This window comes from Macaca thibetana, chromosome 8 (genome assembly GCF_024542745.1).
Source record: "Macaca thibetana thibetana isolate TM-01 chromosome 8, ASM2454274v1, whole genome shotgun sequence".
Taxonomy (NCBI): Eukaryota; Metazoa; Chordata; class Mammalia; order Primates; family Cercopithecidae; genus Macaca; species Macaca thibetana.
The window spans coordinates 32,283,200-32,311,139 of NC_065585.1; the positions used below are offsets into that span (position 1 = coordinate 32,283,200).

General features: G+C 33.2%; 1 protein-coding gene across 5 annotated transcripts in view; it reads left to right on the plus strand.

Moving 5' to 3' along the window:
• The window catches only part of CSMD3 (CUB and Sushi multiple domains 3), a 1,234,985-nt gene that overhangs the window by 577,494 nt on the left and 629,551 nt on the right, over positions 1–27,940 (plus strand). For all 5 annotated transcript variants that reach the window (XM_050802135.1, XM_050802136.1, XM_050802137.1 and 2 more), the window contains one exon: positions 17,368–17,489. In XM_050802135.1, coding sequence (XP_050658092.1) covers positions 17,368–17,489 — 122 coding nt within the window. The remainder of the gene's footprint in view (positions 1–17,367; positions 17,490–27,940) is intronic.

Genomic DNA, 27,940 nt, shown 5'->3' on the forward strand with positions numbered 1-27,940 from the left:
TAACAATTCATAGAAACATGTTTATAGGATTGTAAGAAAATATGAACACTTTGATTGTTAGATACATTTGAAAGAAATGTAATTTAATGTTTTTTTTAAATGCTGTTTATTCCAGATTTTTAACATGCTTTGTCTTTATCATTCCTTAAATTATCTTGTATTAATAAGCCTTTAATTCATTTAAAAATAAAAAAAAAAGAACAGTACTTTCTAATATGATGCCTCAAGATATGGTAAGTCCCCAAATATACACCCTCAGGACACCTCATACTTCTATTTTGTAGCAGTTATTTCATGATTATATAATTAACTTGTTTGGGTTTTTTCATGTTTGTCTCTCTCCCTGTAACATGAGGTGCATGAAGGAGGGCCTGGGGTTCACAACTGTATGATTATTCTCATAGAGTTGAGTGCATCATAGTTCTTTAACATATAGTGTAGGTTGAATGAATGACTGAATAAATAAATAAATAAATAATAACTGTCTCTGAATTTAAACTAAATGGATATTTCAAAACATGTAGTACATGATAAATATATACAATTGTATTTGTCAAATAAATATGTAGAAACTGAAAACAGCTACATTTTTAAGGATTTTATAGTATATGGAAAAGTTATAAGACTGAACTTTCTTTAGTCTTGTATCTAGGCTTACCATATTACTCTTTTAAATCCATCTGTATGTGGCACCTGGATCTATCTACTTAAAGCTAGACACAGGTAAGTCAAGTGCCTTCTGGATATCCACAAAGTATCCCCTTTAGCTTTACAAAATTAACAAAAATCCATATATGCCCCCCCTTAAATAGTCATTTATTTACATCCCCAGCACCAGCGAAAGAATTTCCCAAAATCCCAACGACCTTAGATGTTCTCGGAATTCCAGAGTTTTTTTGTATTCACTGTCCTGTTTAGTGTGTCTTTTCCTCCCCCGCTAGAGGCCCATTTTGAATTTCTATTCTAAGCTTATGCATCCTGACTTTTCAAGATTGAGTTCTGACATCACCACCAGGATGCCTTCTCTAAAATCAGGGTAGCGAAAATGTCTATTCTGATATGGTTCCACTACTCCTAATTATTTTTATCTTAGTACTTATAAGCTATTATTACAAGAGTCTGTTTATATCCATTTAAGACTGCAAACTCCTTAAAGGTAGGATCTCACCTTATTCTTTTTGCTTTGAAACATTCTAAGTCAGTGTTTCGTGTTGAATAACTATCTCCATAAAATAATTATAACAGATCATCAATATTCATTTGATTTTTTCTAGAAAGAAAGATTGTCTAGAATTACAAGTGATAACCGAATTACTCTGAGGTACTTCTCTGATAAATTGCCTCTGTATTGCACTTAATTTAAGCATTACATTGTTAACTTAAGCCTTTTTAAAATTATATTTTGGTATATTTAATTTTTTATTATACTTTAAGTTCTGGGATACATGCGCAGAACGTGCAGATTTTTACATAGGAGTACACATGCCATAGTGGTTTGCTGCACCCATCAACCCATCATCAACATGAGGTATTTCTCCTAATGCTATCCCTCCCCTAGCCCCCACCCCCCAATAGGCCCAAGTGTGTGATGTTCCCCCCCCGCATCCATGTGTTCTCATTGTTCAACTCCCACTTATGAGTGAGAACATGTGGTGTTTGATTTTCTGTTCCTGTGTTAGTTTGCTGAGAATGATGGTTTCCAGCTTCATCGATGTCCCAGCAAAGGACATGAACATCTCATTTATTTTTTATGGCTGCATAGTATTCCATGGTGTATATGTGCCACATTTTCTTTATTTAGTCTATCATTGATGGGCATTTGGATTGGTTCCAAGTCTTTGCTATTGTGAACAGTGCTGCAATAAACATATATGTGCATGTGTCTTTCTAGTAGAATGATTTATAATCCCTTGGGTATATACCCAGTAATGAGATTGCTGGGTCAAATAATATTTCTGGTTCTAAGTACTTGAGTAATCGCCACACTGTCTTCCACAATGGTTGAACTAGTTTACACTCCCATCAACAGTGTAAAAGGGTTCCTATTTCTCCTCATCCTGTCCAGCATCTGTTGTTTCCTGACTTTTTATGATTGCCATTCTAACTGATGGGAGATGCTATATCATTGTGGTTTTGATTTGCATTTTCCTAATGACAACTGATGATGAGCTTTTTTCAATATGTTTGTTGGCCACATACATGTCTTCTTTTGAGAAATGTCTGTTCATATCCTTCACCCAATTTTTGATGAGGTTGTTTGTTTTTTCTTGTAAATTTGTTTAAATTCCTTGTAGATTCTGGATATTAGCCCTTTGTCAGATGGATACCTTGCAAAAATTTCCTCCCATTCTGTAGGTTGCCTGTTCACTCTGATGATAGTTTCTTTTGCTGTGCAGAAGCTCTTTAGTTGAATTAGATTCCAATTGTCAATTTTGGCTTTTGTTGAAATTGCTTTTGGTGTTTTAGTCATGAAGTCTTTGCCCATACCTATATACTGAATAGCATTGCCTAGGTTTTCATCTAGGGTTTTTATGGTTTTAGGTCTAATGTTTAAGTCTATTACCCACCTTGCATTAATTTTTGTATGAGGTATAAGGAATGGGTCTGGTTTCTGTTTTCTGCATATGGCTAGCCGGTTTCCTCAACATCATTTATTAAATAAAATAAATACGCAAATCAATAGCCATAATCCATCACATAAAGAGAACTAATGACCAAAAACACACGATTATCAAAGAAGGGCGTTACATAATGGTGAAGGGATCATCGCAACAGGAAGAGCTAACTATCCTAAATATATATGCACCCAATACAGGAACACTCAGATTCATAAAGCAAGTTCTTAGAGACCTACAAAAACTTAGACTCCCACACAATAATAGTGGAGACTTTAACACCCCACTACCAATATTAGATCAACGAGACAGAAAATTAATAAGGATATTCAGGACTTGAACTCAGCTCTGGACCAAGTGAACCTAATAGATATCTACAGAATTCTCCACCCCAAATAAACAGAATATCCATTCCTCTCAACACATCACACTTATTCTAAAATTGACCACATAATTGGAAGTAAAACACTCTTCATCAAATGTAAAAGAAGGGAAATCATAACAAACAGTCTCTCAGAACACACTGCAATCAAATTAGAAGTCGGGATTAAGAAACTCACTCAAAACCGCACGACTATATGGAAACTGAACAACCTGCTCCTGAATGACGACTGGGTAAATAACAAAATTAAGGCAGAAATAAATAAATTATTTGAAACCAATGAAAACAAAGACACAATGTACCAAAATCTCTGAGACACAACTAAAGCAGTGTTTAGAGGGAAATTTATAGCACTAAATGCCTACAGGAGGAAGCAGGAAAGATCTAAAATCGACACCCTAACATCACAATTAAAAGAACTAGAGAAGCAAGAGCAAACAGATTCAAACTAGCAGACAACAGGAAATACCTATGATCAGAGCAGAACTGAAGGAGACAGAGACACAAAAAACCCTTCAAAAACTCAAATAGACACAATAAAAAATGATAAAGGAGATATCACCACTGATCCCACAGACATACAAACTACCATCAGAGAATACTATAAAATCCTCTACGCAAATAAACTAGAAAATCTAGAAGAAATGGTATATTTAATTTTACTTAATTATTGATTAAAAATTTAAAAACATTGTTGAGTATTTGATTGGTATTATACCTTAAGCTGACTTCTTGTCATTAGAAGATGCAAAATGTAGTTGCTGACATAAAGGAGCTCAGTGGGTAAACAGATAATTAAAATAGCGTATATGTGCACTAATAGAAGTAAGGATTTGGAAGAATGAATTTTAGCTAAAAGGTTAAGAACTAAAAGACAGCATTCCTGATGAAGGAAATAACATATGAAAAGCTATGGTAGTAACTTTTGGAAGTGCATTATGAAATTACAAATTAGTAACCAGGTTTCCTGCCTCTTCAGGTATAGATCAGTTAATCTAACATCCAATTTTAAATTTTTGGAGGTCTAAAATCTTCCAAAATTTCAGTTAACTTCTTGTGCCTTTAGGTGGAGACTTAATGTTTAATGGTTAATTCTAGAGGTGAATTCCTGCTTTATGATTTTTTTTGGATTATGTCCATTCTACATAAATTCAAGTAGACATTGCTCCAAACTTCATCTAAACAAGCAAAAAAAAAAAAAACAAAAAAACCAGTTTTTAAATGTGTGGATCAGAACTTGCTCACTTAATTTCCTGGATAATTTGGGAAAGGATGAGGGCAGTCCACATCAAAGGTGGCAAATAACTTGAAACTGAATCTTTTGTAGAATTTGTTGTCTGAGATTTTTGTCTGGCTTCTTCGCTACACATCATCTTCTTAGTCAGATCATCTTCTTCTTTCTGTTCTTACTTCTCATCTCTCTTCCACACTCTTTCCCTCCTGGATAACCTTGAGAACACTAGGCTTTCTACATAAATTGTGCATAATAATTTATGTAATTCTATCTCACCTTCTAATATGTCTTATTTTCTTACTGGGAAAAATAGACTACATTGGATTTGGTTTTATTTTTATGAAAAGCATAATAAATAAGTAATTCACTTGACTTATTTTTATTGCTGACTTAGTACCATATGTCTTTTCATCGTTACTAATGAGACGATTCAATGAAACAAGGAACAAAGGGAGGCAGTGCTGTAGATAAACATGACTTTCGTGGCTAAGTTAAATTTTAAACAACAAAGAACTAGAAAAAAATGAATTTGCTTACCTTTTTTTTCTTTGAGAAATCTGTACATTATATTTCTCATCTTTAATAGGAATGGCATTTGCTGCATTTTAATCAAATTTATCTGATTCTATGCAGTCTGCTTCTTGCTAATTTTAATTCTGTTCCTTTCACAGCATTTTTTCTGTTTTCCAGTTCCCTGCTTTGGGTGCATTTCATTATTAGTCTACATTTATATGCTTTCTTTTAGTGAAGACATGGATTAGACTCCCATTCTTATGCAGATGACACTCAGATGTATCTGATGATTAGTCCTAATTGTAATTCCATTTCTGACAGTTTATTAGCTTCTCATGAAGACATAGAGACTGGGATGTTCACTTAAATGTTGTTAAACTGAATTACTTATTGATAGTTCCAGATGATGGTTTAAATAGGTTTTATCATTCACCTTCAGATACGTGTGTTTGTATATTTCATGACCAACTGTCAAGAATCTGAGAATTCTAACTGATTCAGAGAACAGTGTCTATTCCTGTTATCTATAGTTTAATAACAAGTATTTGATAGGTCAATAAGTCAGTATCTTCCAGTGGATTATATCATACATTATATTTTTAAATTAAAGGAAAATAAGAACAAAATGAATTCTGACACGTGAAAAATGTTGTGCATTTATATACATTACTTAAATCTTTATTTTTGTGGTTAAATTGTTATGGAGGAAACTACAGTGTAGGATTTCATTTCACCATAGCTTAGTAAATATAATTTTGGTTATAACTTTCCTTCCCATACACTATTAAGAGTTTTCCTCCCAAAAAGGAAGAGAAAGTATTTTGAACATAACCATTGAAAGTATACACCAAATATTGTGTAGAAAGACTAAAATCTTGACACTCAACACAAAACTCTGTCTCTTATTTAATGGAGTTTTATTTCTTTCTGTGTGAAATAATCTGTTATGAGGTTGTTTGCACTTTTTTTTCTTTTCTTTTTAAGTTCACTTTTTCGCTACAATTCCCCTATGTATGTCCATTAAAACAACACCACTGTAACTTCTAGTGCTGGTCTTCTCACTTTTCCTATTTTTCAATTTCCCTTTTTTATAATATATTTCTTCCAAATGTATGGCATATCTTTTATGCTCTTCATTGAAAATTAAGCCTCAAATGCTTTTCACTTGTTGAGTATTTTCTTTGTTCCTAGGTTACTAACTTATTAGAAGTATTTGGAAAATATTTTTTACAACTTTGGAAATACTTATTTTCTATTCACGTTAATATAGGCTTTGTATCTTCTATAATTTCTGATAAATTATTTACTATCCTGAGCCATTTTATTTTCTCACAGTCAATATTTCATCAGCACATTGTTTTACATTCAAAGAGTATACATCTGCCAACTTGGAGATGCTTTTCCTTAGCACATCCCTAAAGCATTTCAACTCAACCATCTTTAATGGTAATAATCACATATTCATTTTAAAAGATGAGATCCTATCAAATGTTACCATGGAAATAGACACCTTTTACCTTGATTTGGTTAAAATGAATTTGTTCTTCAATTCTACATGAGCTGGAGAAGAAAAACTCCCAAATTACTGGGGAGTGGCGGGGGGAGATGTAAATAAAATATGTAAGTAACACAATTCCTTTTCTCTATCAGTTCCTAAGAATAGCCTTTTGTAATCTGTTACTTACGCCCACTGCATCTTGTAAAACCAGCCTTATCTACTAGTTTAATATTTCTTTTTTTATATAAAATATAATCTCTCTAGAGCAAAGACCTTGATTGTCTTATTGATCTTTCCATCTCCAGTGCCCAGCATAGTGTTTCAAACAGAATATGCAATCATTTAATATTTGTGGGATTCATGATTTTTCAGAATAAAAACTCTCCAGCACTCAGCCTTCACAAATGAATTAAAAACATGTTATCTAATATTCAATGCAAAAAATTACAAAGTTATTCTGAGATATGAATGGTCATTTTGTTTGGGGAAATTTTTTATCTAATTATTTCGACTTTTTAAAAATAGTCATTCTGACTGATGTGAAGTGGTGTCTCATTGTGGTTTTGATTTGCATTTCTCTAATGATTAGTGATGTTGAGTTTTTTTTTTTTTTCATATGGTTGTTGGCCTCCATGACACAAGTTTACCCATATAAATGTTTGCCACGTGTACCCTGAACCTAAAATAAAGGTTTATAAATAAATAATTGAAAAGGCAAATAATGACATGAACTCATTTTTTATGGCTGCATAGTATTCCATGGTGTATATTTGTGACATTTTCTTTATCAAGTCTATCACTGATGGGCATTTGGGTTGGTTCCAAGTCTTTGCTATTGCAAATAGTGCTGCAATAAGCATACATGTGCATGTGTCTTTATAGTAGAATAATTTATAATCCTTTGGGTACATACCCAGTAATGGGATTGCTAGGTCAAAGAGTATTTAGCTGTAGATCCTTGAGGAAACACCACACTCCAAACAAAGTTTTAACTATGAGATTGTATTTGTTTTCATACCCAGAAATATAGTTGATCAATAAATAATGAAAATATTAATTTTTATTTTGGGGTCATATATTCCTATGATATAACTGCTTACTCTCAGTTTTTGTCATATATGACAAAAATCTATATATGATATAGATTTTTCAGTGCTAGATGCTTATTGAAGTTTACACAATTATAATATGTCTAATCCTCTCAATCAACCAACAGAATTTTTCTCATAAATACAGATAATGTGTTTATGTCACCAGGTTGGAATACAACATAAATTCACATTTTAAAATTTAATAGCTAAGCACACTGTCACTGCTCTGTCATTTTCCTCTTCTGGTGTTCACTCAGTCCCAGGAGCCAGATTTTTTCCTCCATGAGAGAAAATAAAGAATTAAAATGAATCCACCAAAATCCCCACTCTCTCCTCCGGTCAATATCACAATAATAGGCTTACTTGTTTATTTTTCCTCTTGTTGCCTATGCTTTTGGTGTTGTATTCAAAAAATCATTGCCAAGATGAATGTCAAGGAGTTTTTTTCCTGTTTTTTTTTTTTTTTCTAGGACCTTTATGGATTCATATCCTACATTTAAGTCTTTAATCCATTTCAAGCTTTTTTTTTTTTGTATAAGGTATAAGACAAGGGTTCAATTTCATTATTTTGCAAGTGGATATTCAATTTTCTCAACATCACTTGTTGAAGACACTATTCTTTTCCCCATTTTGTATTTTTGGTGACCTTGTCACAGATTAGTTGACTATATATTTGTGGGTTTACTGCTGGACTTTCTATTCTGTTTCATTGATCTATCTGTCTGCTTTTATGCCAGTACCATACTGTTATGATTACTGTAACTTTGTGTATATAGTCATGTGTAACATATGCAATCTTAGTCCCATAAAATTATAATGAAGCTGAAAAATTTATATCACCTAGTGACATTGTAGCCATTGTCACATCATAATACAATGCATTACTCATGTGTTTTTGGTGATACTGGTGTAAACAAACCAACTGCTGCACCAATCGTGTAAACGTATCACACATACAATTATATATACTACACAATATTTTATTATGATAATAAACAACTATGTTAGTAGTTTAAGCATTTACTACACCATACTTGTTGTCATCATTTTGGAGTGTACTCTTTCTGCTTTAAAAAAAAAAAAGTGTACTTTTTCAGCAGTAAAAACAGCCTTAGACACGTCTTTCAGGAGGTATTCCAGGAGAAGGCATTGTCATCATAGGAAATGACACCTCCAATGTGTATTATTGCTCCTGAAGACCTGTCAGTGGGACAAGATGTGGAGGTTAAAGACAGTGCTATTGATGATCTTGTCCCTGTGTAGACCTAGGCTAATGTGTGTGTGCGTGTCTTAGTTTTAAATAAATTATAAAGAGTAAAAAATAAAAATAAAAATAGAAAAAAGCATATAGAATAAGAAATAATGATGTATGGCTGTGCAATGTGTTTGTATTTTAAGTTAAGTGTTGTTACAAGAGTCAAAAGTTTAAAAAATTGTGGAGTTTATAAAGTAAAAAAGTTACAGTAAGCTAAGGTTAATTCACTAAGTAACAATTTTAAAAAAATAATATATAGTTGTATTTATAAAGTCTGCATTAGTGTATGGTAACACCTTGGGCCTTCACATTCACTCCTCACTCTCTGACTCACCTAGAGGAACTTCCAATCCTGCAAACTCTATTCATGGTAAGTGCTTCTGTATAGGTGTACCACTTTTAATTTTTTTGTAAGATACTTTTACCTTTTCTTTGTTTAGATATGTTTAGATACACAAATATCTTTGTGTTCTAATTGGTCCACTAGAGTAACATGCTGAAAAGGTATGTAGCTTAGGAACAATAGGCTATACCATAGTGTAGTAGGCTACACAATCTAGGTTTGTGTAGTAAGCACACTCTATGATGTTTAATAATGTCAAAATTGCCTGACAACACATTTCTCAGAATGTATCTCCATCATTAAGCAACGCATGAACAAAGTTTGAAATCAGGGAATGTGATGTCCCCAACTCTTCTTTCTCAAGATTGCTTTGGCTATTTGAGGGGAACAATATGCCATGATAGAAACTCAGACTATCAACCTTGTTGCAACGAATGGATGGTAAGAATAAAATTCAAATACCAATGATGATGGTTGAGCAAAGAAAGATTAGAAAGGTACCTGAAACATGTGGGTAGTACTTTCCTTGGCCTACCTCTATGAAGTCAGGGATAGTTCCCTTTCCTTGCTGGGATGTAGTCACACCATTTCTCTCAACATCCAAATATTATTGGCTGCTGAAAGTTGTCCATCTTTAGGTACCAACATTTATCCATTTCCAGTGATTTCATATTTTCTCCCAAGATATTTGTTGTCTTGCCTAATACAGACCAATGAGAAACATTTAAATAAGTAAGTCCTTTGTTGGTACATCCCTCTTCGTCTGGGCTATCCTGACTTGCACTTCACAAGATTTGAGCTGTGCATACTCATTCATTGTTACATAGTTACATCTTCTTAGAATATCTAATTTTCCAAAGTACAAGCTACAGTTTCTAGAAGCAATAGAAACTATTAAGTAAAATATAATATTGCCTATTCTGTCTATCACATCTTGTGCAGCAGAAGAATTATAGTTTATGCCATTGTCAATACCAAGTTACTTTCAAAGAATGTCAAGTTAGTCTATGACACCATGAATATTTATCCTTATGCCTGGCTAATAAACAAAGAAGCCCTGTAAAGATAGATAGAAATGGAATTACTTCTACTAGGGGCAAGACTACAATACTTACTAACTCTCAGGTGAACAACCACAAAAAGGGAAACGCTGCAAATACATTTGAATTAAATTTGATTCTTCTAGTGGATTCATTATTTTTCATGTCACATATGTCAGCAAACAGTTTAAATAATAATAATAACATTTCTCTGATATAGTAAAGGCCTCAATGGGCAAGAATACAACTTTCAGACTCTATCAACTTCATTGCACCTCTTGAGAAAGCCATTCAGAACACACAGATAACTGCATGATATAATCATATTATCATATTAGGCTTATCAGATCTTATGGGTGACATAGTACAACTATCTAAGTTTACAAGTTAAAAAAAAAAAACTGAGTTCCAGGTGGTTTGAATTTACTCAAGTGGAAACATGAAGATGCAGGGATAGTTGAAGATTTGAAGATACAAGAACTACAAACGTCATCCTAAAGATGAAAAATGAACCACAAACTTCATACTAACAACTCCTTTAATGACATACGCTATCATACTCCTTACAACAACGACAAAATGCTCCTTACCAGAAATCTTTCAACAACCCTAACACATAGCCTTAGAATAGCAGGCAGTAGGACATGCTTGTTCACACAATGTTAATGAATCCTTTGTGGATTAATTACCACATTCTACATTCACCAAAAGGTAGAAGCTTGAATTGCTACCAAAGTCCAAAGGGGGAAAAAAAATGGAAGACACAAATGATAAACAAAACCAAATCTCTGTTTCGACTCTAAGTATTCTAATCATTTGCTCACTCATTCATTCATTGAGTGTCTTCTGTATGGCAGGCACAATTTTATGTGCTGAAGATACCATGATAAACAAAAACAAGTTGTTACCTTCATCAATGTGACATTCTAATGAGGAAAATAGACAACAAACAATTGTGCGTGTGTGTGTGTGTGTGTGTGTTTGTGTGGTATGTAAAGGTAATACTTAAGAAACTAAAGTTTAGAGATATTAATCAGAATAGGCAATGTATGGAATACTGTTTGAGTAGAAACTTATGCCAGGTGACAAAAATAGAAAGTGCTAGGGTCTTAAAGTGTGAACATTCTCACTGTGCTTAAGGAATTACAAGTAAGTGAGTGGAAAGAGCTTTACAGAATTTACAAATTCTAGGAATCTATTGGAGCATGATTATGAAAGTCCTTCAATATTATTTTTTAAATTATGATGGAAAAATTCAAGAAGGAAAATTCCAGGAGAGAGTAAAAATGGTACTTCAGGGCACAACGGACCCAGAGACAACTATAGACAGACCTCAGTTGACATATTCTGTGCAAAAAGAATCCTTAACCTGTAAATCATGTCCTTACTCAACCAAAAAATAAAATGTCAGCTTGTCTTACTTGTGTAGTTGAAACATTGTATCTGGCACAAATCTAAATGCCTGAAGGTTACAGTTAAAGCTAAACATATTTCACTGTACTTAACCTTATTCCTAGGCATTTTCCAAAGCATAGTTAACTGTATGTGTTTTACTGGAGGAAAAAATAGGAATACATTGATAGGCAACCTAGAAATAAATCTTTTTACTTCTGCTTCTGTACTTCTATCGATGTTAACAGTATTTTGCAATGTCTCTGCAGATATTGGTTCATTTTATTCCACAAACAGTACTGTAAAATGTATAAGGTAGCCATTTTTACTCTTCCTTTATAAAAACACAGGTGGCATGTGAATAAAATAAGTAAAATATTTTATAAAATAGCAACTCTGTCTAAAGCACTAAAAGTTAAGATAATCATAAATATAGGAAATATATAAATATTAGCTAACCTATTAGTTCCTTATAAACTGCTTAAATCAGGATGTTAGCATTTTTATGATAATAAGCTGTCCCATTCAGAATGTGCCCTATCTTTCAATTTCTACAAGTTTTATTTAATGCCCTTTCATTGTTTTTTTTTAATAGTTACCTTTATAAGACTTCTGTCTTATATGTCTTTTGCTAAATATATTTTTCAAAATTATATGTAATTTCTGCTGCTTGTATAGATTGGGCCTTTCCATTTGAATTGCCAAGTATTTTTGTTATAAAAGAAACCTATACAGCTGGGCACGGTGGCTCACGTCTGTAATCCCAGCACTTTGGGAGGCCGAGGCGGGCTGATCACCTGAGGTCAGGAGTTCAAGTCCAGCCTGGCCAACATGGTGAAACCCCGTCTCTACTAAAAATACAAAAAATGATATATATATAACCGGGCATGTTGGTGGGCACCTGTAATTCCAGATACTTGGGAGGCTGAGGCAGGAGAATCGCTTGAACCTGGGAAGCGGAAGTTGCAGTGAGCCGAGTTCGTGACACTGCACTCCAGCCTGGGTAACAGAGCAAGACTCCATCTACCAAAAAAGAAAAAGAAAAGAAAAGAAGAAAGAAAGAACCTGTACATTTTATATGAATTATATATTTTAAATCCAACATATAGGACTCTTGAAAATAATACAGCATATTGTGGTAGATAAATTATTACATCTCTTGAATGTAAGAAAGAAAAATTATATTACATGTAAATAATGACATATGTTTCTTATTCAAATTCTGTAACTCTTTTCACATTTTTTTGATTTTTTTGCCTTGCCTGGAACCTCTAAGAAAATATTGAATGGTATCACTAGTGTGGACATCCACGTTTTGTTCTAATCTTTAATGACCAAATTTGTCATATTTTATTTATAACCCAATACTTCTTTTGATTTCATACATTCATTGGTATATTTACAAGGTTTTTTTCTTTTTCTACTACTTCTATTTTTCTGAAACTGTAAGTATGGAATTTTTATAAGAAATTTCAGCTTAATTTCTCAAATGTACTACTTTACTATAGTCCATTTACTCTAATCACATATATTTATTTCTTTTGTGTTATTAAAGGCTTCATTGAAGTGAAAAATTTGTATCAAAATAATGTATGAAATCAATATAATTTAATACAGACACCATTCTTCTTTACTTTGACAAATGGGCACAACTAAAGTTTGTGGAAAATAAATATTATTGAATATTCAATATAATTATGAAACTGAATAAGAATGGGGAGATGTGTGCTATGTATGTAAAAAATGACTAAAACAGTATGGTACTGGCAGAAGAATAATCATAGATCAGTAAGTCAATATGAAAAAAAGGCTCACATCCATATATGGGTTTCTTATACATTTATGTATGGTCTATATAAATATAATATAAATGGTAGTTCTAGTTTGTGACGAATAATATAGAATTTACTATAAATGCTCCTTTACCTTGCCCCGTAAGAAATCAATTTGTAGATGAAGTTTAATTATAATATAATAAAACTATCAAAGTCTGATAAATAAAGGTTGTATTTCAATCTTAGATTTGAAGAAAATCTTTCTTGCATGAGATACAAAATACAAGATCAAAAAGAAGACACTGACAGATTTACACATATTTTTAAGTTTGTAGAGAAAAATTAATTCAAAGCAAAATCAAAAGCAAAAATCTGTAAGAAAATATTTGTAGCACAAATAAAAGGGTTAATATTAGTAACACATATTAAGTTTCTATAAATCAGTAAGAAAAAATTGAAATGAGGGAAAGTGTACAAAGAGAAAAGTCGGAACAAAATATAGAGACAACAATAAAGACTTCTGTTAAAGCGTACTAAAAATGTAGAGAAAGAATTGGAAATTAAAACAGTGACATTCTTGAGAATGACAAAAGCATAATGATTGATACTATTATATTGGTGACAGCATGGAGAACTGTTCTCTTTTTAATATTATTTTTGGGAGTATACTGAACAAATTTTTGGAGAGTAATTTAGGCATATTTATCAAATTTTCAAATGCTCACATATTGTAACTAACTAATCTTCTAAGAATCCTGCAATAATAACACAAGTATAAAGCACAAATACAATAGAATTGAAGAGAAAAATTACTTATTGTTGTAAGCCACTGAGATTTTACAGTTTAGTTTTCCATAATAATGAATTTGTTTTGATTTTTTTAAACTATAAAACGTAACACGTAAATGTACCAAGATCTTCATTGTATTTGTGTTGCTATGTGTGAACTGCTGCAACTCTGTTCAAATAGCAGGTCTGTTCTACATGTCTTCTTATTTCCCACTGCAGGATTAAAGAAACCTCCTAATTATCTTGTGCTGTTCTCATAGTGGAAGCCTGTCAAAAATGTCCAATAGTTCTATCAGCTTCTGTTTGTACTGTTAAACCTGTGAAAGAAAAAGACCTATAGGTACTGACCTAGAACAGTCGTCATGATATATGCAAAAAATATCTTCAGACTAATATTATAGAATTAGCTATGCTTGTTAAAACACACAAATACATTAAGAAAACAAGAAATACGCAAAAACTCGTATTGCCGCAAAACAAAAATGTCTGTAGACAGACAACTTGTTAAGTGGTTACTGTCAGGTTTGGATGGAAGCAGATAAGCAGACCAAAATATTTACAGGTAATTGTTACTTGTCATTTTATAAATGTTTGTGCTTTACTTTTATAAAAAAATAAAATCATTTTTATAGAAGACAGTTTTTCACTCTGAAACATATTTGTAAAGATTATTCATCAGGATGAAGAGACCACTATTTTATAGTTAATTTAAGAGCTGTGCCAAAGAACTTGAATATTTGTTTCTTTAGCAAACATACGTACATCATGAAAGCCATTACACTAGTAGTTAACAAAGATGATAAACTAGGCCTTGACTTCAAAAGATTCTAAGTGTGTATATAGTTTAGAAAACAAAGGATGCCAGAGAATTACAAAGTAGTAAGTACCACTCAGATAAGCAGTATATTCAATCAGAAAGTTATAGCTGCTACAAACCTATTGCGTTGTGATTCGTATAAATTTCTCATTTCTATAAAGTTCTTAGACTCTTTCAAGCTGCATTCCCTATCAGGCCACTAGCACCTAAACACTTGTATAAATGTGCTGTTCAAATAACGTGCTATGAACTGTACAATCCATTACAGAACCCTTAGTGGAAGAATTAAAAACCCTTCTTATGGAAAGAAGTGGCACATCACCTTGGCTTTGTTTTATAGAATATTTGCAAGTAAATGTTAAGAAGGAATAATATTCTAAACCTGGAAAACAGCATGACAAATGTAGAAAATTATAATGAGTACGGTAAATTCAAAGAAGAGCAAGATGTCTGTTCTGGCACAAGTAAAGTGTATGACTATGTAAAATGGTGGGTAATTGTACTAGAAAATAAATTTAGGTCCTCAAAGGAATAATTTTATATTCTCTATTAGGAAATTTGTACTTTATTCCATCTGAAATAGATACCAAGTTTTCATGCAATTAGGTAATGAAATCTGCATTTTAGAAAGATAAATATAGTAGGAGTGAGCAGGATGTAACAGAGAGAGAAGCTGGAGTCTAGAAAAGGGGTTAAGTAGCTATTACCAGTACAAGAAAAATGAGGAAGAAGCACTGGACACTGGGAAGAGAAGAGATAAAGCAAAACAGAGATATTTCCAAGGAGGAAAACAGAATAGACCATGAGTAGTATATATTATGCAAGGCAAGGAGCTGGATAGTCTATTCAAGAAATATTTAATTGAAAGTGCTTCCTAAAAGCATCTAATAGAATGTCCAGTGGACAGAAAACTAATCTAGAAATCAGGAGAGATGCCAAAACTGGTGATGTAGATTTGAGAGCTATCAACACAGAAATGTCCTTTCCAGTCATAGAAGTGAATTAGTTTAACTATTCAGAGAAACCATTGAACAAATAGAAAAGAGGAGATTAAATCCATTTAGAATTATGCTACTTAAGGGTCAGATGGGAAAAATAAAACCAGAACAAATAATATGGTAGAGCAGAACTATTTAAAACATACATGCAAATAATCAGGAGAGCTTAATACTATGTGAGGGAAGGCAGAGAATTTCAAAGCTTATCAATACTTTGCATTACTGCTGAGATATCAAATATGTGGAAAAAAGGAAGAGATACTATATTTAGCAATTATGAGTTCATTGCTGGCTTTAAAAAAAACAATTTAAACACTGAAATAAGAATGGGAATCAGACTGAAATATTTTGAAGACTGAAAGGGGAGAGGAAGATGGAGTAGTGAGCATAGAATATTTACAAGAAGTTAAGTAGTAAATGGGAAAAAAGATTGAATTGCAAATAATGGTAAGGGAAGAAAAATACAATTTATTATTTTTTTCAATACAAAATAATATGATTTTATTGGTTAAAATATAGAAATTATATACACACACTCACAATATAATTAAAAGTACTGTAACTATTAAATCAACATAAGATATAACCATCAAGTTGCAGGAAAGTTGTCTGAAATAGATTTATGCTATGAAGAGAAGAAACTAATAAAGAAATATACATGTAACATATAAGAAAGACACACTTTTAGTGATTTAAAAAATAAGACTTGAGTCAGAAGACCTGGGCCAAAATTCTGACTACTATGTACTAGAAGCATGACTTTGACCATGTCAAGAAAACTTTTAGGAGGTCCATAAACTGATTTTCAAAGTGATGATGAAGGTAACTATGCACAAATTTAAGTGCATATGAAAATATACATTTAACGTTCATCATTTAAACATGAATTAGATTATTTTTGATGGATTAGAAAATGATAATATGACCAGGATTTGATAGAATGGGGCAAAGAAATCCAGATCAAAAGTAGTGGCATCCAGAAATTCGTGGTGGTCAAGAAGCAAGTTAAGAAACAGAAACAGTATGGTCACTAGCTCATTTATTAAGTAGAGGAAAGATGAGTTAGAAAACAGAAAATTCTACAACTTTCAACTTTTGTGGGAATTCATTAAAATTACTTAAATGTAACTTTTTTTTTTTTTTTTTTTTTTTTTTAGTCTGAGTTCTTTAATTCATAGTTGTAAGTACAGAAAGAGAAATTTTACTATTAATGGTTCTCAACTGCGCGATTGTGAGTCCTAGGGTACTTAACAAACACAAATAAAAACACTTTTTAGATTGCTTCATTAATCCAAGGCTCTGTTTCACTCTCTTTGTGGGTAAATATTGGGTAAATATGCCTTTCTCTAATTAAACACACCTATTTAAAATCAGAGAACAATTTATCATGCCTCACATTTCTATTCATAACTAGTTTTCCATTAACGTTGAAAATATTGAGCTCGTGAATCCCAGGGTGTTATAAACACTGTATTTTCATAAGTGACATTAGAATACCATAATGTATATTTCAATATGGTTATAATTGTGTCATTTTGAATTTAAAGTCTATTTGCAAGATATTTTATTGTTGTAATTTTACATGTGGCATATGTTCATCTTTTAAAATGCAATTTCTCTTTTAGTGAAAACGTGTGGCTCTAATCTTCAAGGACCAAGTGGTACCTTTACATCTCCCAACTTTCCATTCCAGTATGACAGCAACGCACAGTGTGTCTGGGTCATCACTGCAGTGAATACAAATAAGGTAAGAGAACACCATCTGTGGTCAAAAAAAAGTCATAATCATAAAGACAAAGGCAAAGAAATTATACGGAGCATGCAGTACAGAAAATTTATAACTCAAGTAGAATTTTGGCAATTTTCCCTACTTATCCGTTTATAAACCAAGTTTATATGAGAAATTTGGGAAAAATAAAAAATAATACAACTCTACTCCAAGCTAATAATGTATACATGAAAATGTTAAAATTATAAAGGAATGATTTCTGAGATACATTTTTGAAGGTTGTTAAGTGTATTCTTTTTAAAAGGAATCATGAATAGTGGCTGTTGTTGTATCTTTTCTGTTTGACACATAATTCAGGTCAATCGTGTTTTTATACATAGTTGACTTTCATTTCAATGTTCCTCTATTGCTATATATCACATAACTATTTATTTGGAATAGTTTGTGTAATGTGCCCTGCATTAATAAAGAATTTATATTATGGATATTTCAAAAAGTTGAATTGCCTTTCTATTTGATTCTAATATGAGTAACACATCTAAATATGTACATGCCACTATACCTCAAGCAAAATTATAATACAATGAACGTAAAAGCAGCTGAAAATTTTGCTGATTTTTCTTTCCTGCTCTTACTATCCTGCTATCCTGCTTCTGTTTGTAAGACTTGATTTTATAACAGTAGAGAGGACCTAAATAGGAAAATTTATCATTTCTCTCAGATCTTCAGATTATGTGATAGCTTCTTTGGGCTAGATTTTTAAAAGTTTGGTGGTAGAGCTCTTGAAATTGGGCCAGATTGTGTTTCATATACTGATGTATAATTTTCAGATAACTTTAAGTTATTTAACCTCTCTCATGTTGTTTCTTTAACTATATCTATGAAATGTGAATAATAAAGACACGTATTTTATAGTATCGCAAGAAATAAGTACGATAATGCAAGCACACTTGTTAGTAAAGCTAATAAGGCCTTGAAATACATTATTAATTCATTGTTATTAAAGTACATATTGCCTCCCGGGAATTTTTTTTTTTTTTTTTTTGAGACGGAGTTTCACGCTGTTGCCCAGGCTGGAGTGCAGTGGCGCGATCTCGGCTCACTGCAAGCTCCGCCTCCTGGGTTCAGGCCATTCTCCTGCCTCAGCCTCCTGAGTAGCTAGGACTACAGGCGCCCGCCACCGCGCCCGGCTAATTTTTTGTATTTTTAGTAGAGACGGGGTTTCACTGTGGTCTCGATCTCCTGACCTTGTGATCCGCCCGCCTCGGCCTCCCAAAGTGCTGGGATTACAGGCTTGAGCCACCACGCCCGGCCGCCTCCCGGGAATTTTTGTGATCACCTGTCAAGTTCTTGAAACCTAATTCTAAGATCAGCAGAGTTGGTTTAAGACTCAACACAGGGACAATTAGATTTGTTTCACAGAAGAGCCCTGCTTTATAAATCAGAAGAACTAGATCAGAAACCTACTCTGCCCCAAATTATCTCTATAAACTTGAGTAAATTTCTAAATCAAATCCCTCCGTTGCATGAAGGAAATCATGTTATCCACCCAACCTGTGTCGTCAGTTCAATTCAGTGCAACAAATATTTATTGATTTCTTTCTCTGTGCAAATTATTGGTTGTTGAGGAAAAACAAAAAAACAAAAAAACATGAAGTACTTGGAAAACTGACATTTGTTGAACACTTAGCAGCATGCTGTACACTATTCTCAGAAGTTTTTTTCTGGCACTTTTTATGAATTATTTATTCCTTGTAAGACTCTCACGAAGGAGATACTTTTATTATCTGCATTTAAGCAAACCTATAAATAACTTGTCGAAGATCACATAGTTAGCAAAGGTCAGAGCTGTGTACTTTATGAGATACGTGTAGGTACAAAGACTTATCTCACAGTAATGTATAAATATATTTTTCTAAGATAGACGCAGCTAATTCATTATAAAATATGGAATAAACACATTTAATTAATCTTTCATTGAGGTAGAGATATTGTTTTGTCTTCTCAATTACATGTAATTGTCATCAAAATGTGGCATTATCTCATGTTCTATAAGATGTCTGCTTTGCTAACTTTAAATCATTATCATTATGGAATTAAATGAAGTTTCAGAGGTTGTCACATTTCTACTTGTTTATATTACCTAATCTACTCAAATGTATTTCTCCTTTTTCTCCAAAAAATGCAAATTATTTTCTTAGGAGAACATAATTACTTTCAGTTCTTTGCTATTTTTTATTAATAAATATAGACATTTAATTTTGATCAGTTAGCTTAACTCTTTTTTAAGATGTCTTGCGAAAATTGGTTTACAAGAATTATTCATCATGAGCCACAGTAAGAATTATATTTTACCTTGTGACCCAGTTCAAACACACACACACACCACACACACCACAGTTTCACACATATGAAACATTTTCCTTTACATGAATGTGCTCCTGTATTTTCCTTTCCAGTCGACTGTAATCTGTTTATTATTAAAACATTGATTATGTCCCACTAAATTAATTTCATGATTCACTAACAGGTTATAGTACACAGTTTTCAAAACACTGTTAGAGATATTTGCTTTCATAGATTACTCCTTGGAACGCTTTTCAGAAGGAAATTGTTGGTATAAATCATAAGCACACAGCTATACTAGTTTGCATACATCCGAATTAACCAAGGTGCTTAATACCTCTACATTTATAATTTGTTAGTAATTATTGTTCATGATTTTCTGTATATTTGAGCAATTATGGTGTCCTAAATGTACCAAAAAAAGTACATGGTTGATGGAAAAAGTAACCTGAGATTTAAAATTTGATTAAATTAATTAAACAAGTTTCAATCTAGGCTGTTACTCTCACTATGAGAGCCCAACCACAGTTTCTTTTTCATAGATTAGAGGTCATAATACCATATCATAAGGTCATACAGAAAGGAACATGTGAAGTTCCTGATACAAAGCAAGTTCACTTTAAATGACACCTATTTTTATTGCCAAATGCTGCCATCTCCTCAAGAAACATACTTCTTTCCTGTTATTTACTGGACTTAACATGTATTAATCCAAAATTATCATTACATATAATTTTCTTCTATATTTCATTATGTGATTGAATAATTTATAGGTGACTGTCTTATTCTAAAACATTAAACATTAAATTATAGTCATTATTACTAATCAGTTTACCAACATTGCAATTAAGTTCACAGAAAACAAAATGTAATAACTGAGCATTGTAGTCTAAACTAATATACATTGTTGATGTTCCTTTATGCCACTTCCACAAGCTTCTGTAAGGGAATGTTTCCTTTAATTATGGCATTTGAGTGATGAAAATATTTGAGGGTTTCTTCATAACAGCAAGTTAAAATATTAGACTAGTACTTTAAACGTACCTAGTCTTTGAATTAATTGTTCTTCTTGCATTAATGTGCACATTCAACATCAGCTCCATGTGTGAAATGAAGACTGAAGACATACCTGAATCTGTTTGTTCTTCTTTATCACTTTCCCTCTTGTACTTGTTTTTCCAAGTTTCAAAAGAGAATCATATATTACTTCTCCAACTGGAATATTAATATGTTACATTGCTTGAGTGTAAATAAAACTCTGGAGAATTAGAATAGGAAATCCCAGATTCATAGCTCCTGAGGGACAGATCTTGAGACAAAGCAAAGAAACAAAAAGCTTCACTAAGACATATTTGAAGGGAATCACATCATATTAACCAAGCAACAAACTCATAGAAAGCCCATGTCTGCATCTATGCATCTGTGTATCTATCATCTATTTCTCTATGTATCTATTTATGTATACAAGTATGTATGTTATGTATCTACCTGTCATCTATCATCTAATTGTCATTCATCCATTCATCTATTTTTCAATTCCACTATTTGTATGTCTATTTATCCTTATATAGAACTCATGATAGTTAGGATATTATAGGTCAATTTTAATTAAGACAAGAAGTCTGACTTTTTTAGACAGAAAGAGTTTCTGAATTGTCTGATTGATTTTACAGTTTTTGCATTTATAAACTATCATGGATATTTTCTATAAATTGAGTTAGCTAATGATGCAAGATTTTGAGAAAACTATATTTAAAATACTTGCAAAATTAAAGTAGAAATTGCATCCTTTGCATCTATTCACACTAAGAATTTTAAATAATAGATGTCAATGTAAAATTGTGAGAAAGCACAGTTTCCAAAATCTTTTTATATATGTGAGCAAGAGTTTGAAGGGTATTGGTCTAGCTGATAGAAATGGAATGTGAGCTGCATATTTAATTTTGAATTTTTCAGTAGCCACATTTTTAAGAGACAAAATGAATTTTAATTGTATATTTTATTTAACCACAGATATAATTTCAACATGTATTTGGCATAAAATTAATGCAAGAATTTACCATCTCTCCTTTTATTCTTAATCTTTGAAATCTACAATGTATTTAGCAAGTTTATCACATCACAATTCAAATTAGCCTTACATTGCTAGTGGCTACCATATTGCCCATTTCCATCACCACTGAGAGTTCTATTTGATTGTTCTGTGTGGAGAATGAAAGGTGATGGTGGTGGGTATTGAAGAGAATAAATGCCTCATTGTAAGGCAATTGCCTCAGGTGAAGTTTTTGCTAGGACTTCAGGGAAAGGAAAAATGGAATGGCAGAAACTGGCAGAAATAACTCTGAAAGACTGGGTTTTAAAATTCTGCACTTTCACATGCACACGTATGTTCATTGCAGCACTATTTACAATAGCAAAGACTTGGAATCAACCCAAATGTCCATCAGTGACAGACTGGATTAAGAAAATGTGGCACATATACACCATGGAATACTATGCAGCCATAAAAAAGGATGAGTTTGTGTCGTTTGTAGGGACATGGATGCAGCTGGAAACCATCATTCTCAGCAAACTATCGCAAGTACAGAAAACCAAACACCACATGTTCTAACTCATAGGTGGGAACTGAACAATGAGATCACTTGGACTCGGGAAGGGGAACATCACACACCGGGACATATTATGGGGAGAGGGGAGGGGTTTTACCTGATGTAAATGACAGGTTGATGGGTGCTGACGAGTTGATGGGTGCAGCACACCAACATGGCACAAGTATACATATGTAACAAACTTGCACGTTATGCACATGTACCCTAGAACTTAAAGTATAATAATAAAAATAAATAAATAAATAAATAAATATTTAAAAAAAAAAGATTCTGCACTTTATCACAGAGCATCCAAATGTCTCTATTTTAAATTTCATGATCATTCCTTCTCAATTAATGCCATAGTTTCCACATAAGAAACTTTGTGAATCTGTAAGTTCAGATTACATTGTAATTAGGTAACTTGCATAATTAAATTTTGGGTATGTTTTAGCCATACCTGCCCAGTGCTACAAGTTCACCATAGAAGGTCTATTGTTTTCTGACCATGATGTGAGCTGTAATTTCTCTTTCTAGTTTCCATGCAGTCATCAATCGCTATCCCCTCCATTGTCCTTGTAGTCTTCAATATGTTAGCCATCAAGTGCAGCAACCCCTTGCCCTCTCCCCACAAATTTTGTTTTCAAAATCTGTTTCAATCACAGGAGATAAGTAATTGCATATGACATTTTTTACTGTCCAAGAACTAAGCTCTGACAAGACCAAAAAATAAGCATACCACTCCCACAAAACACATTTTTGAAGGTCTTAGACTCACTCTTGATAAGAATGACTACGCTGACAAGGTCTAGTCAGAAAAATATAATCTATATTACCTATTTAAAATGAATGGCATGTAATTTGGGTAATTGTTACACAGGCATTGCATATGTAATGCATAAAGAGTAAAAATTAATGAAGAAGCAACAACTCTATAGACAGATACCATCCTTTTTTCATCCAGAAAGAAAAGTAAAAACTGTGGTATTACCAGAACCTAAGAGCTTACAGTAAAAACAATCTAGACCTGGTGCTCAAATTTCACAGGGGGAAATCTTTCATGGTGGTTCCTCATTGACCTCTGAGGAAAGGATGTGAGCTAGCAGGTTTAGGCAGCCACTAAAGAAAAAAAATAATCTGAGAATCGTAATGTGCAGTATTCCAACCCAAATATCAAAGGGCAGAATACAGAAGGGTTGGCTAGAGCTAAGAGGCAGCACATAAATAATTAGCACAGTATTGATTTCAAGTAAAAGAGAAAAGCTACAGGTGGAGCTAGTTTAGGAGAAAAAAACAGTTTATCTTTGTTATATTTGAAGTATCTGTTAAATTGTATATCAAGTTGGAAATAAAATCTAGATATCCTTTTTTGAAAGGATAGAGGTGGAAGTTTGCAAATTGTCAGCTATAGATGTTATTTGAAACCATGAGACTGAAAGATCTCAAAGAAAGTCTTAGAGGGAAAGCCACAGTTAGAATACATAGCGGATGAATGGCCAGGTGTGGTGGCTCACGCCGGTAATCTGAACACTTTGGGATGCCGAGGATGACAGACCACCTGAGGGCAGGAGTTTGAGATCAGCCTTGACAAATCGGCAAAACCCTGTCTCTACTAAAAATACAAAAATACAAAAATTAGCCGGGCACGGTGGCAGGCACCTGTAATCCCAGCTGCTAGGGAGGCTAAGGCAGGAGAATCGCTTGAACCGGGAGGGGGAGGTTGCAGTGAGCCGAGATCATGCCAACAGAGCCAGACTCCGTCTGGAGAAAAAAAAAAAAGAAAGTGATGAACGACTGGCAAAAGCTAATGAGTAGGATGCCTAATAGAAAATGTTCTTGAATATTTTCTGTATACTTCTTCTAATGTTACATTTTTATGTAATTGAAGACTGCCCGTTCCCAACCCAGGAAACAAATATCCATGGAAGAATCAGATTAAATGTCTCAGGTATATCTGAACTACTATTTAAAATGTAACATTAGTAATAAAAATTGCAAAATGTATTTATGTTATTAATATAATCAGAACAACACTTTCTATGTATGTATGTATTTATTTATTTTTGAGATGGAGTCTTGCTCTGTCACCCAGGCTGGAGTGCAGTGGCGCGATCTCGGCTCACTGCAAGCTCCGCCTCCCGGGTTCACGCCATTCTCCTGCCTCAGCCTCTGGAGTAGCTGGGACTACAGGTGTGGGCTACCACGCCCGGCTAATTTTTTTGTATTTTTAGTAGAGACGGGGTTTCACCGTGTTAGACAGGATGATCTCCATCTCCTGACCTCTCGATCCACCCACCTCGGCCTCCCAAAGTCCTGGGATTATAGGCATGAGCCACCGCCCCTACCTATTTTTTCTTAATTGATGATAAAAGAACAACTCTATCTCATGTGATTGTCCCATTAATTATTTTCCTTCGTATTTCCTTTGTATTACTTACAAAGTGATTTTCGTACCCAAGATTGGAAAGCACTGATTAAAATAAAATACAGTGATCAGAATTACTCAAGTGTATTTGCCTTTAAAAATTAAAAGAACAAACAAATGAGAGAAACATGCAGTTCCTTTCTTATATTCTGTGTCCAGTCCTTCTTACTATATGATTGAATCCACTTTCTTCTATTAGGTTGATTTTTGCAGGAAAACAAAAAAAATCAAAATTTCAGTCCTAAACTGATATTCTAGAACTCAGCTTGAAGTCACCCTTAACTTTAATCCCATCACATGCCCTAAAATGAAAATTAAGTTTGGGATTTATTTTTGAGTGTTTAAGTTTGGTGCTAGTGATTGAAAATCTGTCCTGTTTTCTACCCACGTGTCCATTCTATTATCTTTAGTTGTTAGATTGGGATCTTGCCTTGTCATCATTAGTCCCTTTTTCAGGGACTGAAGTCCTATTGCTGATCCATACCCTCCTTTCTGGAGCTTTGAAACCCACCAGAATAACCTCTCTAAGCAAATTGTCTGACTTGCTGCTCCTGGCTCCCTCACTGCTCTGTTGACCCCTGAGCCAATCTTCTCAGTATAACCTTCTCTTCCTTTATTGCCATCTCCTTGTTGTCGTTTATCTAATAGGTGTCCTCCCTAATTTTACAACTGGTTCTATCATTGAGACTTCCTTTCTACTGGGGAATGCTTGCTTATTTATTCATTCAAATAAACATGTATTCAGTAGCTACTAATCCCAGGTGTAGTTCTTGAAGCTGAAGATTCAAAGTTCCTTTTTTGAGATGGAGTCTCACCACATCACCCAGGCTTGAGTGCAATGGCGCCATCTTGGCTCACTGCAACCTTCGCCTCCCAGGTTCAAGAAATTCTCCTGCCTCAGCCTCCAAGTAGCAGGGATTATAGGCACACACTACCACACCTGGCTAATTTTTGCATTTTTAGTAGACATCAGGTTTCACCATGTTGACCAGGCTGATCTTGAACTCCTGACCTTGTGATATGCCCGCCTCGGCCTCCCAAAGTGCTAGGATTACAGGCGTGAGCCACCGTGCCTGGCTCAAAGGTCCTTTTTATCACAATTCCCTTATATCATTTATAACACAATTTTATCCCTCATGGGTTTTACATTGTACTCAGGTAGATTATCAGGGGGAAGAGTGAGAAAAAAAAGGTGAAACTGGGCCTGTAGTAGACTTGAATCCATGTTAGTTTTTTTTGCTTCACAGCATCCGTCTGCTCTCAATAATTTTTAGAAGCTGAAAAACTATCTTTCTGCCATGCTGGGTGGTCCTGAAGGGGACTTCAGTCAAAGTTATGCTGTCCCTAACCCTTCCACCTTCATTTTCCGAGAAGATCCCATACAGTGGTATGCTGGAAGTAACTTTTATCAGCTCTTGAGAGCTGCTAATGTAATTATAAGGAATATAATAAGCTGATTGTTAAGCATATCCAATAATAAAAGTGAAATCATCTGGACTAAAATATAATGTTATATTAAAAACAAAAATAATAATTACACAAAACTCATTATTTCATAATCTCTTGCTAGTCTTTACTATTAGCTATGCCCATGAGGTTATTTAAATTTATTTTGACTATATGCTGGAGCTACTATATAATCATGAAATACTATACATCTATTCCCCAATCTGTATTCAGTCTCTTTGGCAGCTTCAGTTTGGACACAGTGGTATGATTTACACTATAGAAATAGGCAAACTGAATAAATCAGAACTTTTCTTCATTGTGTAGATATAGAAAGTGAAGAAGAAAATGCTGATACTAAAGATTCAATTCTGAAGGGTATTGAGTCTGTAGTGATTACATTGTGAATGGCACAAAAAATTTGAGAAAATATTCTTCCAGTATTCAAAAACTATGATCTGATTCAGTAATGAAGTCATTCATATCGTGGACAAACAAATGATGTTTTAACGTATGTATTCATTTTTATAGTTATGTTTTACTCATTAACATAAATTAAATATCAACCAACATTCATAACTTAAAATACATATTTTACTTAAGCCAGCCAAAATGGTTTTCTGTTATTTCTCACCAAAAAACTCTGGGACAAAGAGATTGTGATATACATCATTTTGTTTTTATCTCCTCATCTAGTATAAATAGAGTCTAATGCAATATTTAACACTCCAGTTTGCTTCTAGAATAATTCTAGCACATTCCACTATAGCCAGAAAATTGATAATATGCTTATTTCTTCTATTTTTATCCATATCTGGTTGGAGAAAATCTAGCTGATTAAAACACATGCTAGTGTTAGCTACCTTTACTTTGTTAGATTACTCATAGATTTTTGAGATGTGATTCTTCCAATATAAACATGTAAATTATAGTAAAATTATAATGATTTTAGTTAGACAATTCTTCCATATAATGTAAAGAACTAAGCTGAAAATGTAGAGGAGCATAATTCTTTATGGCTTTTTGACCACTCCCCTGCTCTCTTTAAATATAATACACTTTTATCAATACTGAGTTATTGTTATGAGGATAATTTTGATGACTCCAGGATATCAGCAAATCTCACAACGAAGAAAATACAATTCATTGAGAGGTAAGTAATGAAAGATTAAATTAACTAGGCATAGAAGAACATAATTCACAGAGAATAAAGACAGGCATATGAGGTTGACTTCAGTTCAGATTATAACTCTCACTAACTTAACAGAAGTCTTCATTTTCAGAAGAAATAAAATATATCCTCAAAAGAATAAGTATTGACTATGGCTTTAAAAAGTGTTGCATAACACTAGACAAAAGCATATATTTGTTTTTGTATTTTAAAACTATGACTATTTACTTTGTTTTAAATTTGCCTCATATCACTTTTGGATCTTAAGATTTAGAGAATATGGCTTTCCATGACCAAGGTGAATTAATGAAGGAGGTATAGGAACTGGTATGATTTTAAGTGTACATATTCAAAAATTCACTTTGGAGCTTCCCACCCTACTTATAAATGCCTTCCTTTTGTGGAATAAGGCATGGATAGAATGTGAACCTGAGTCAAAAGCCCTGAATTGTTGTGCAGATCATCTCACCTCTCTGAATCTCAGTTTTCTCAT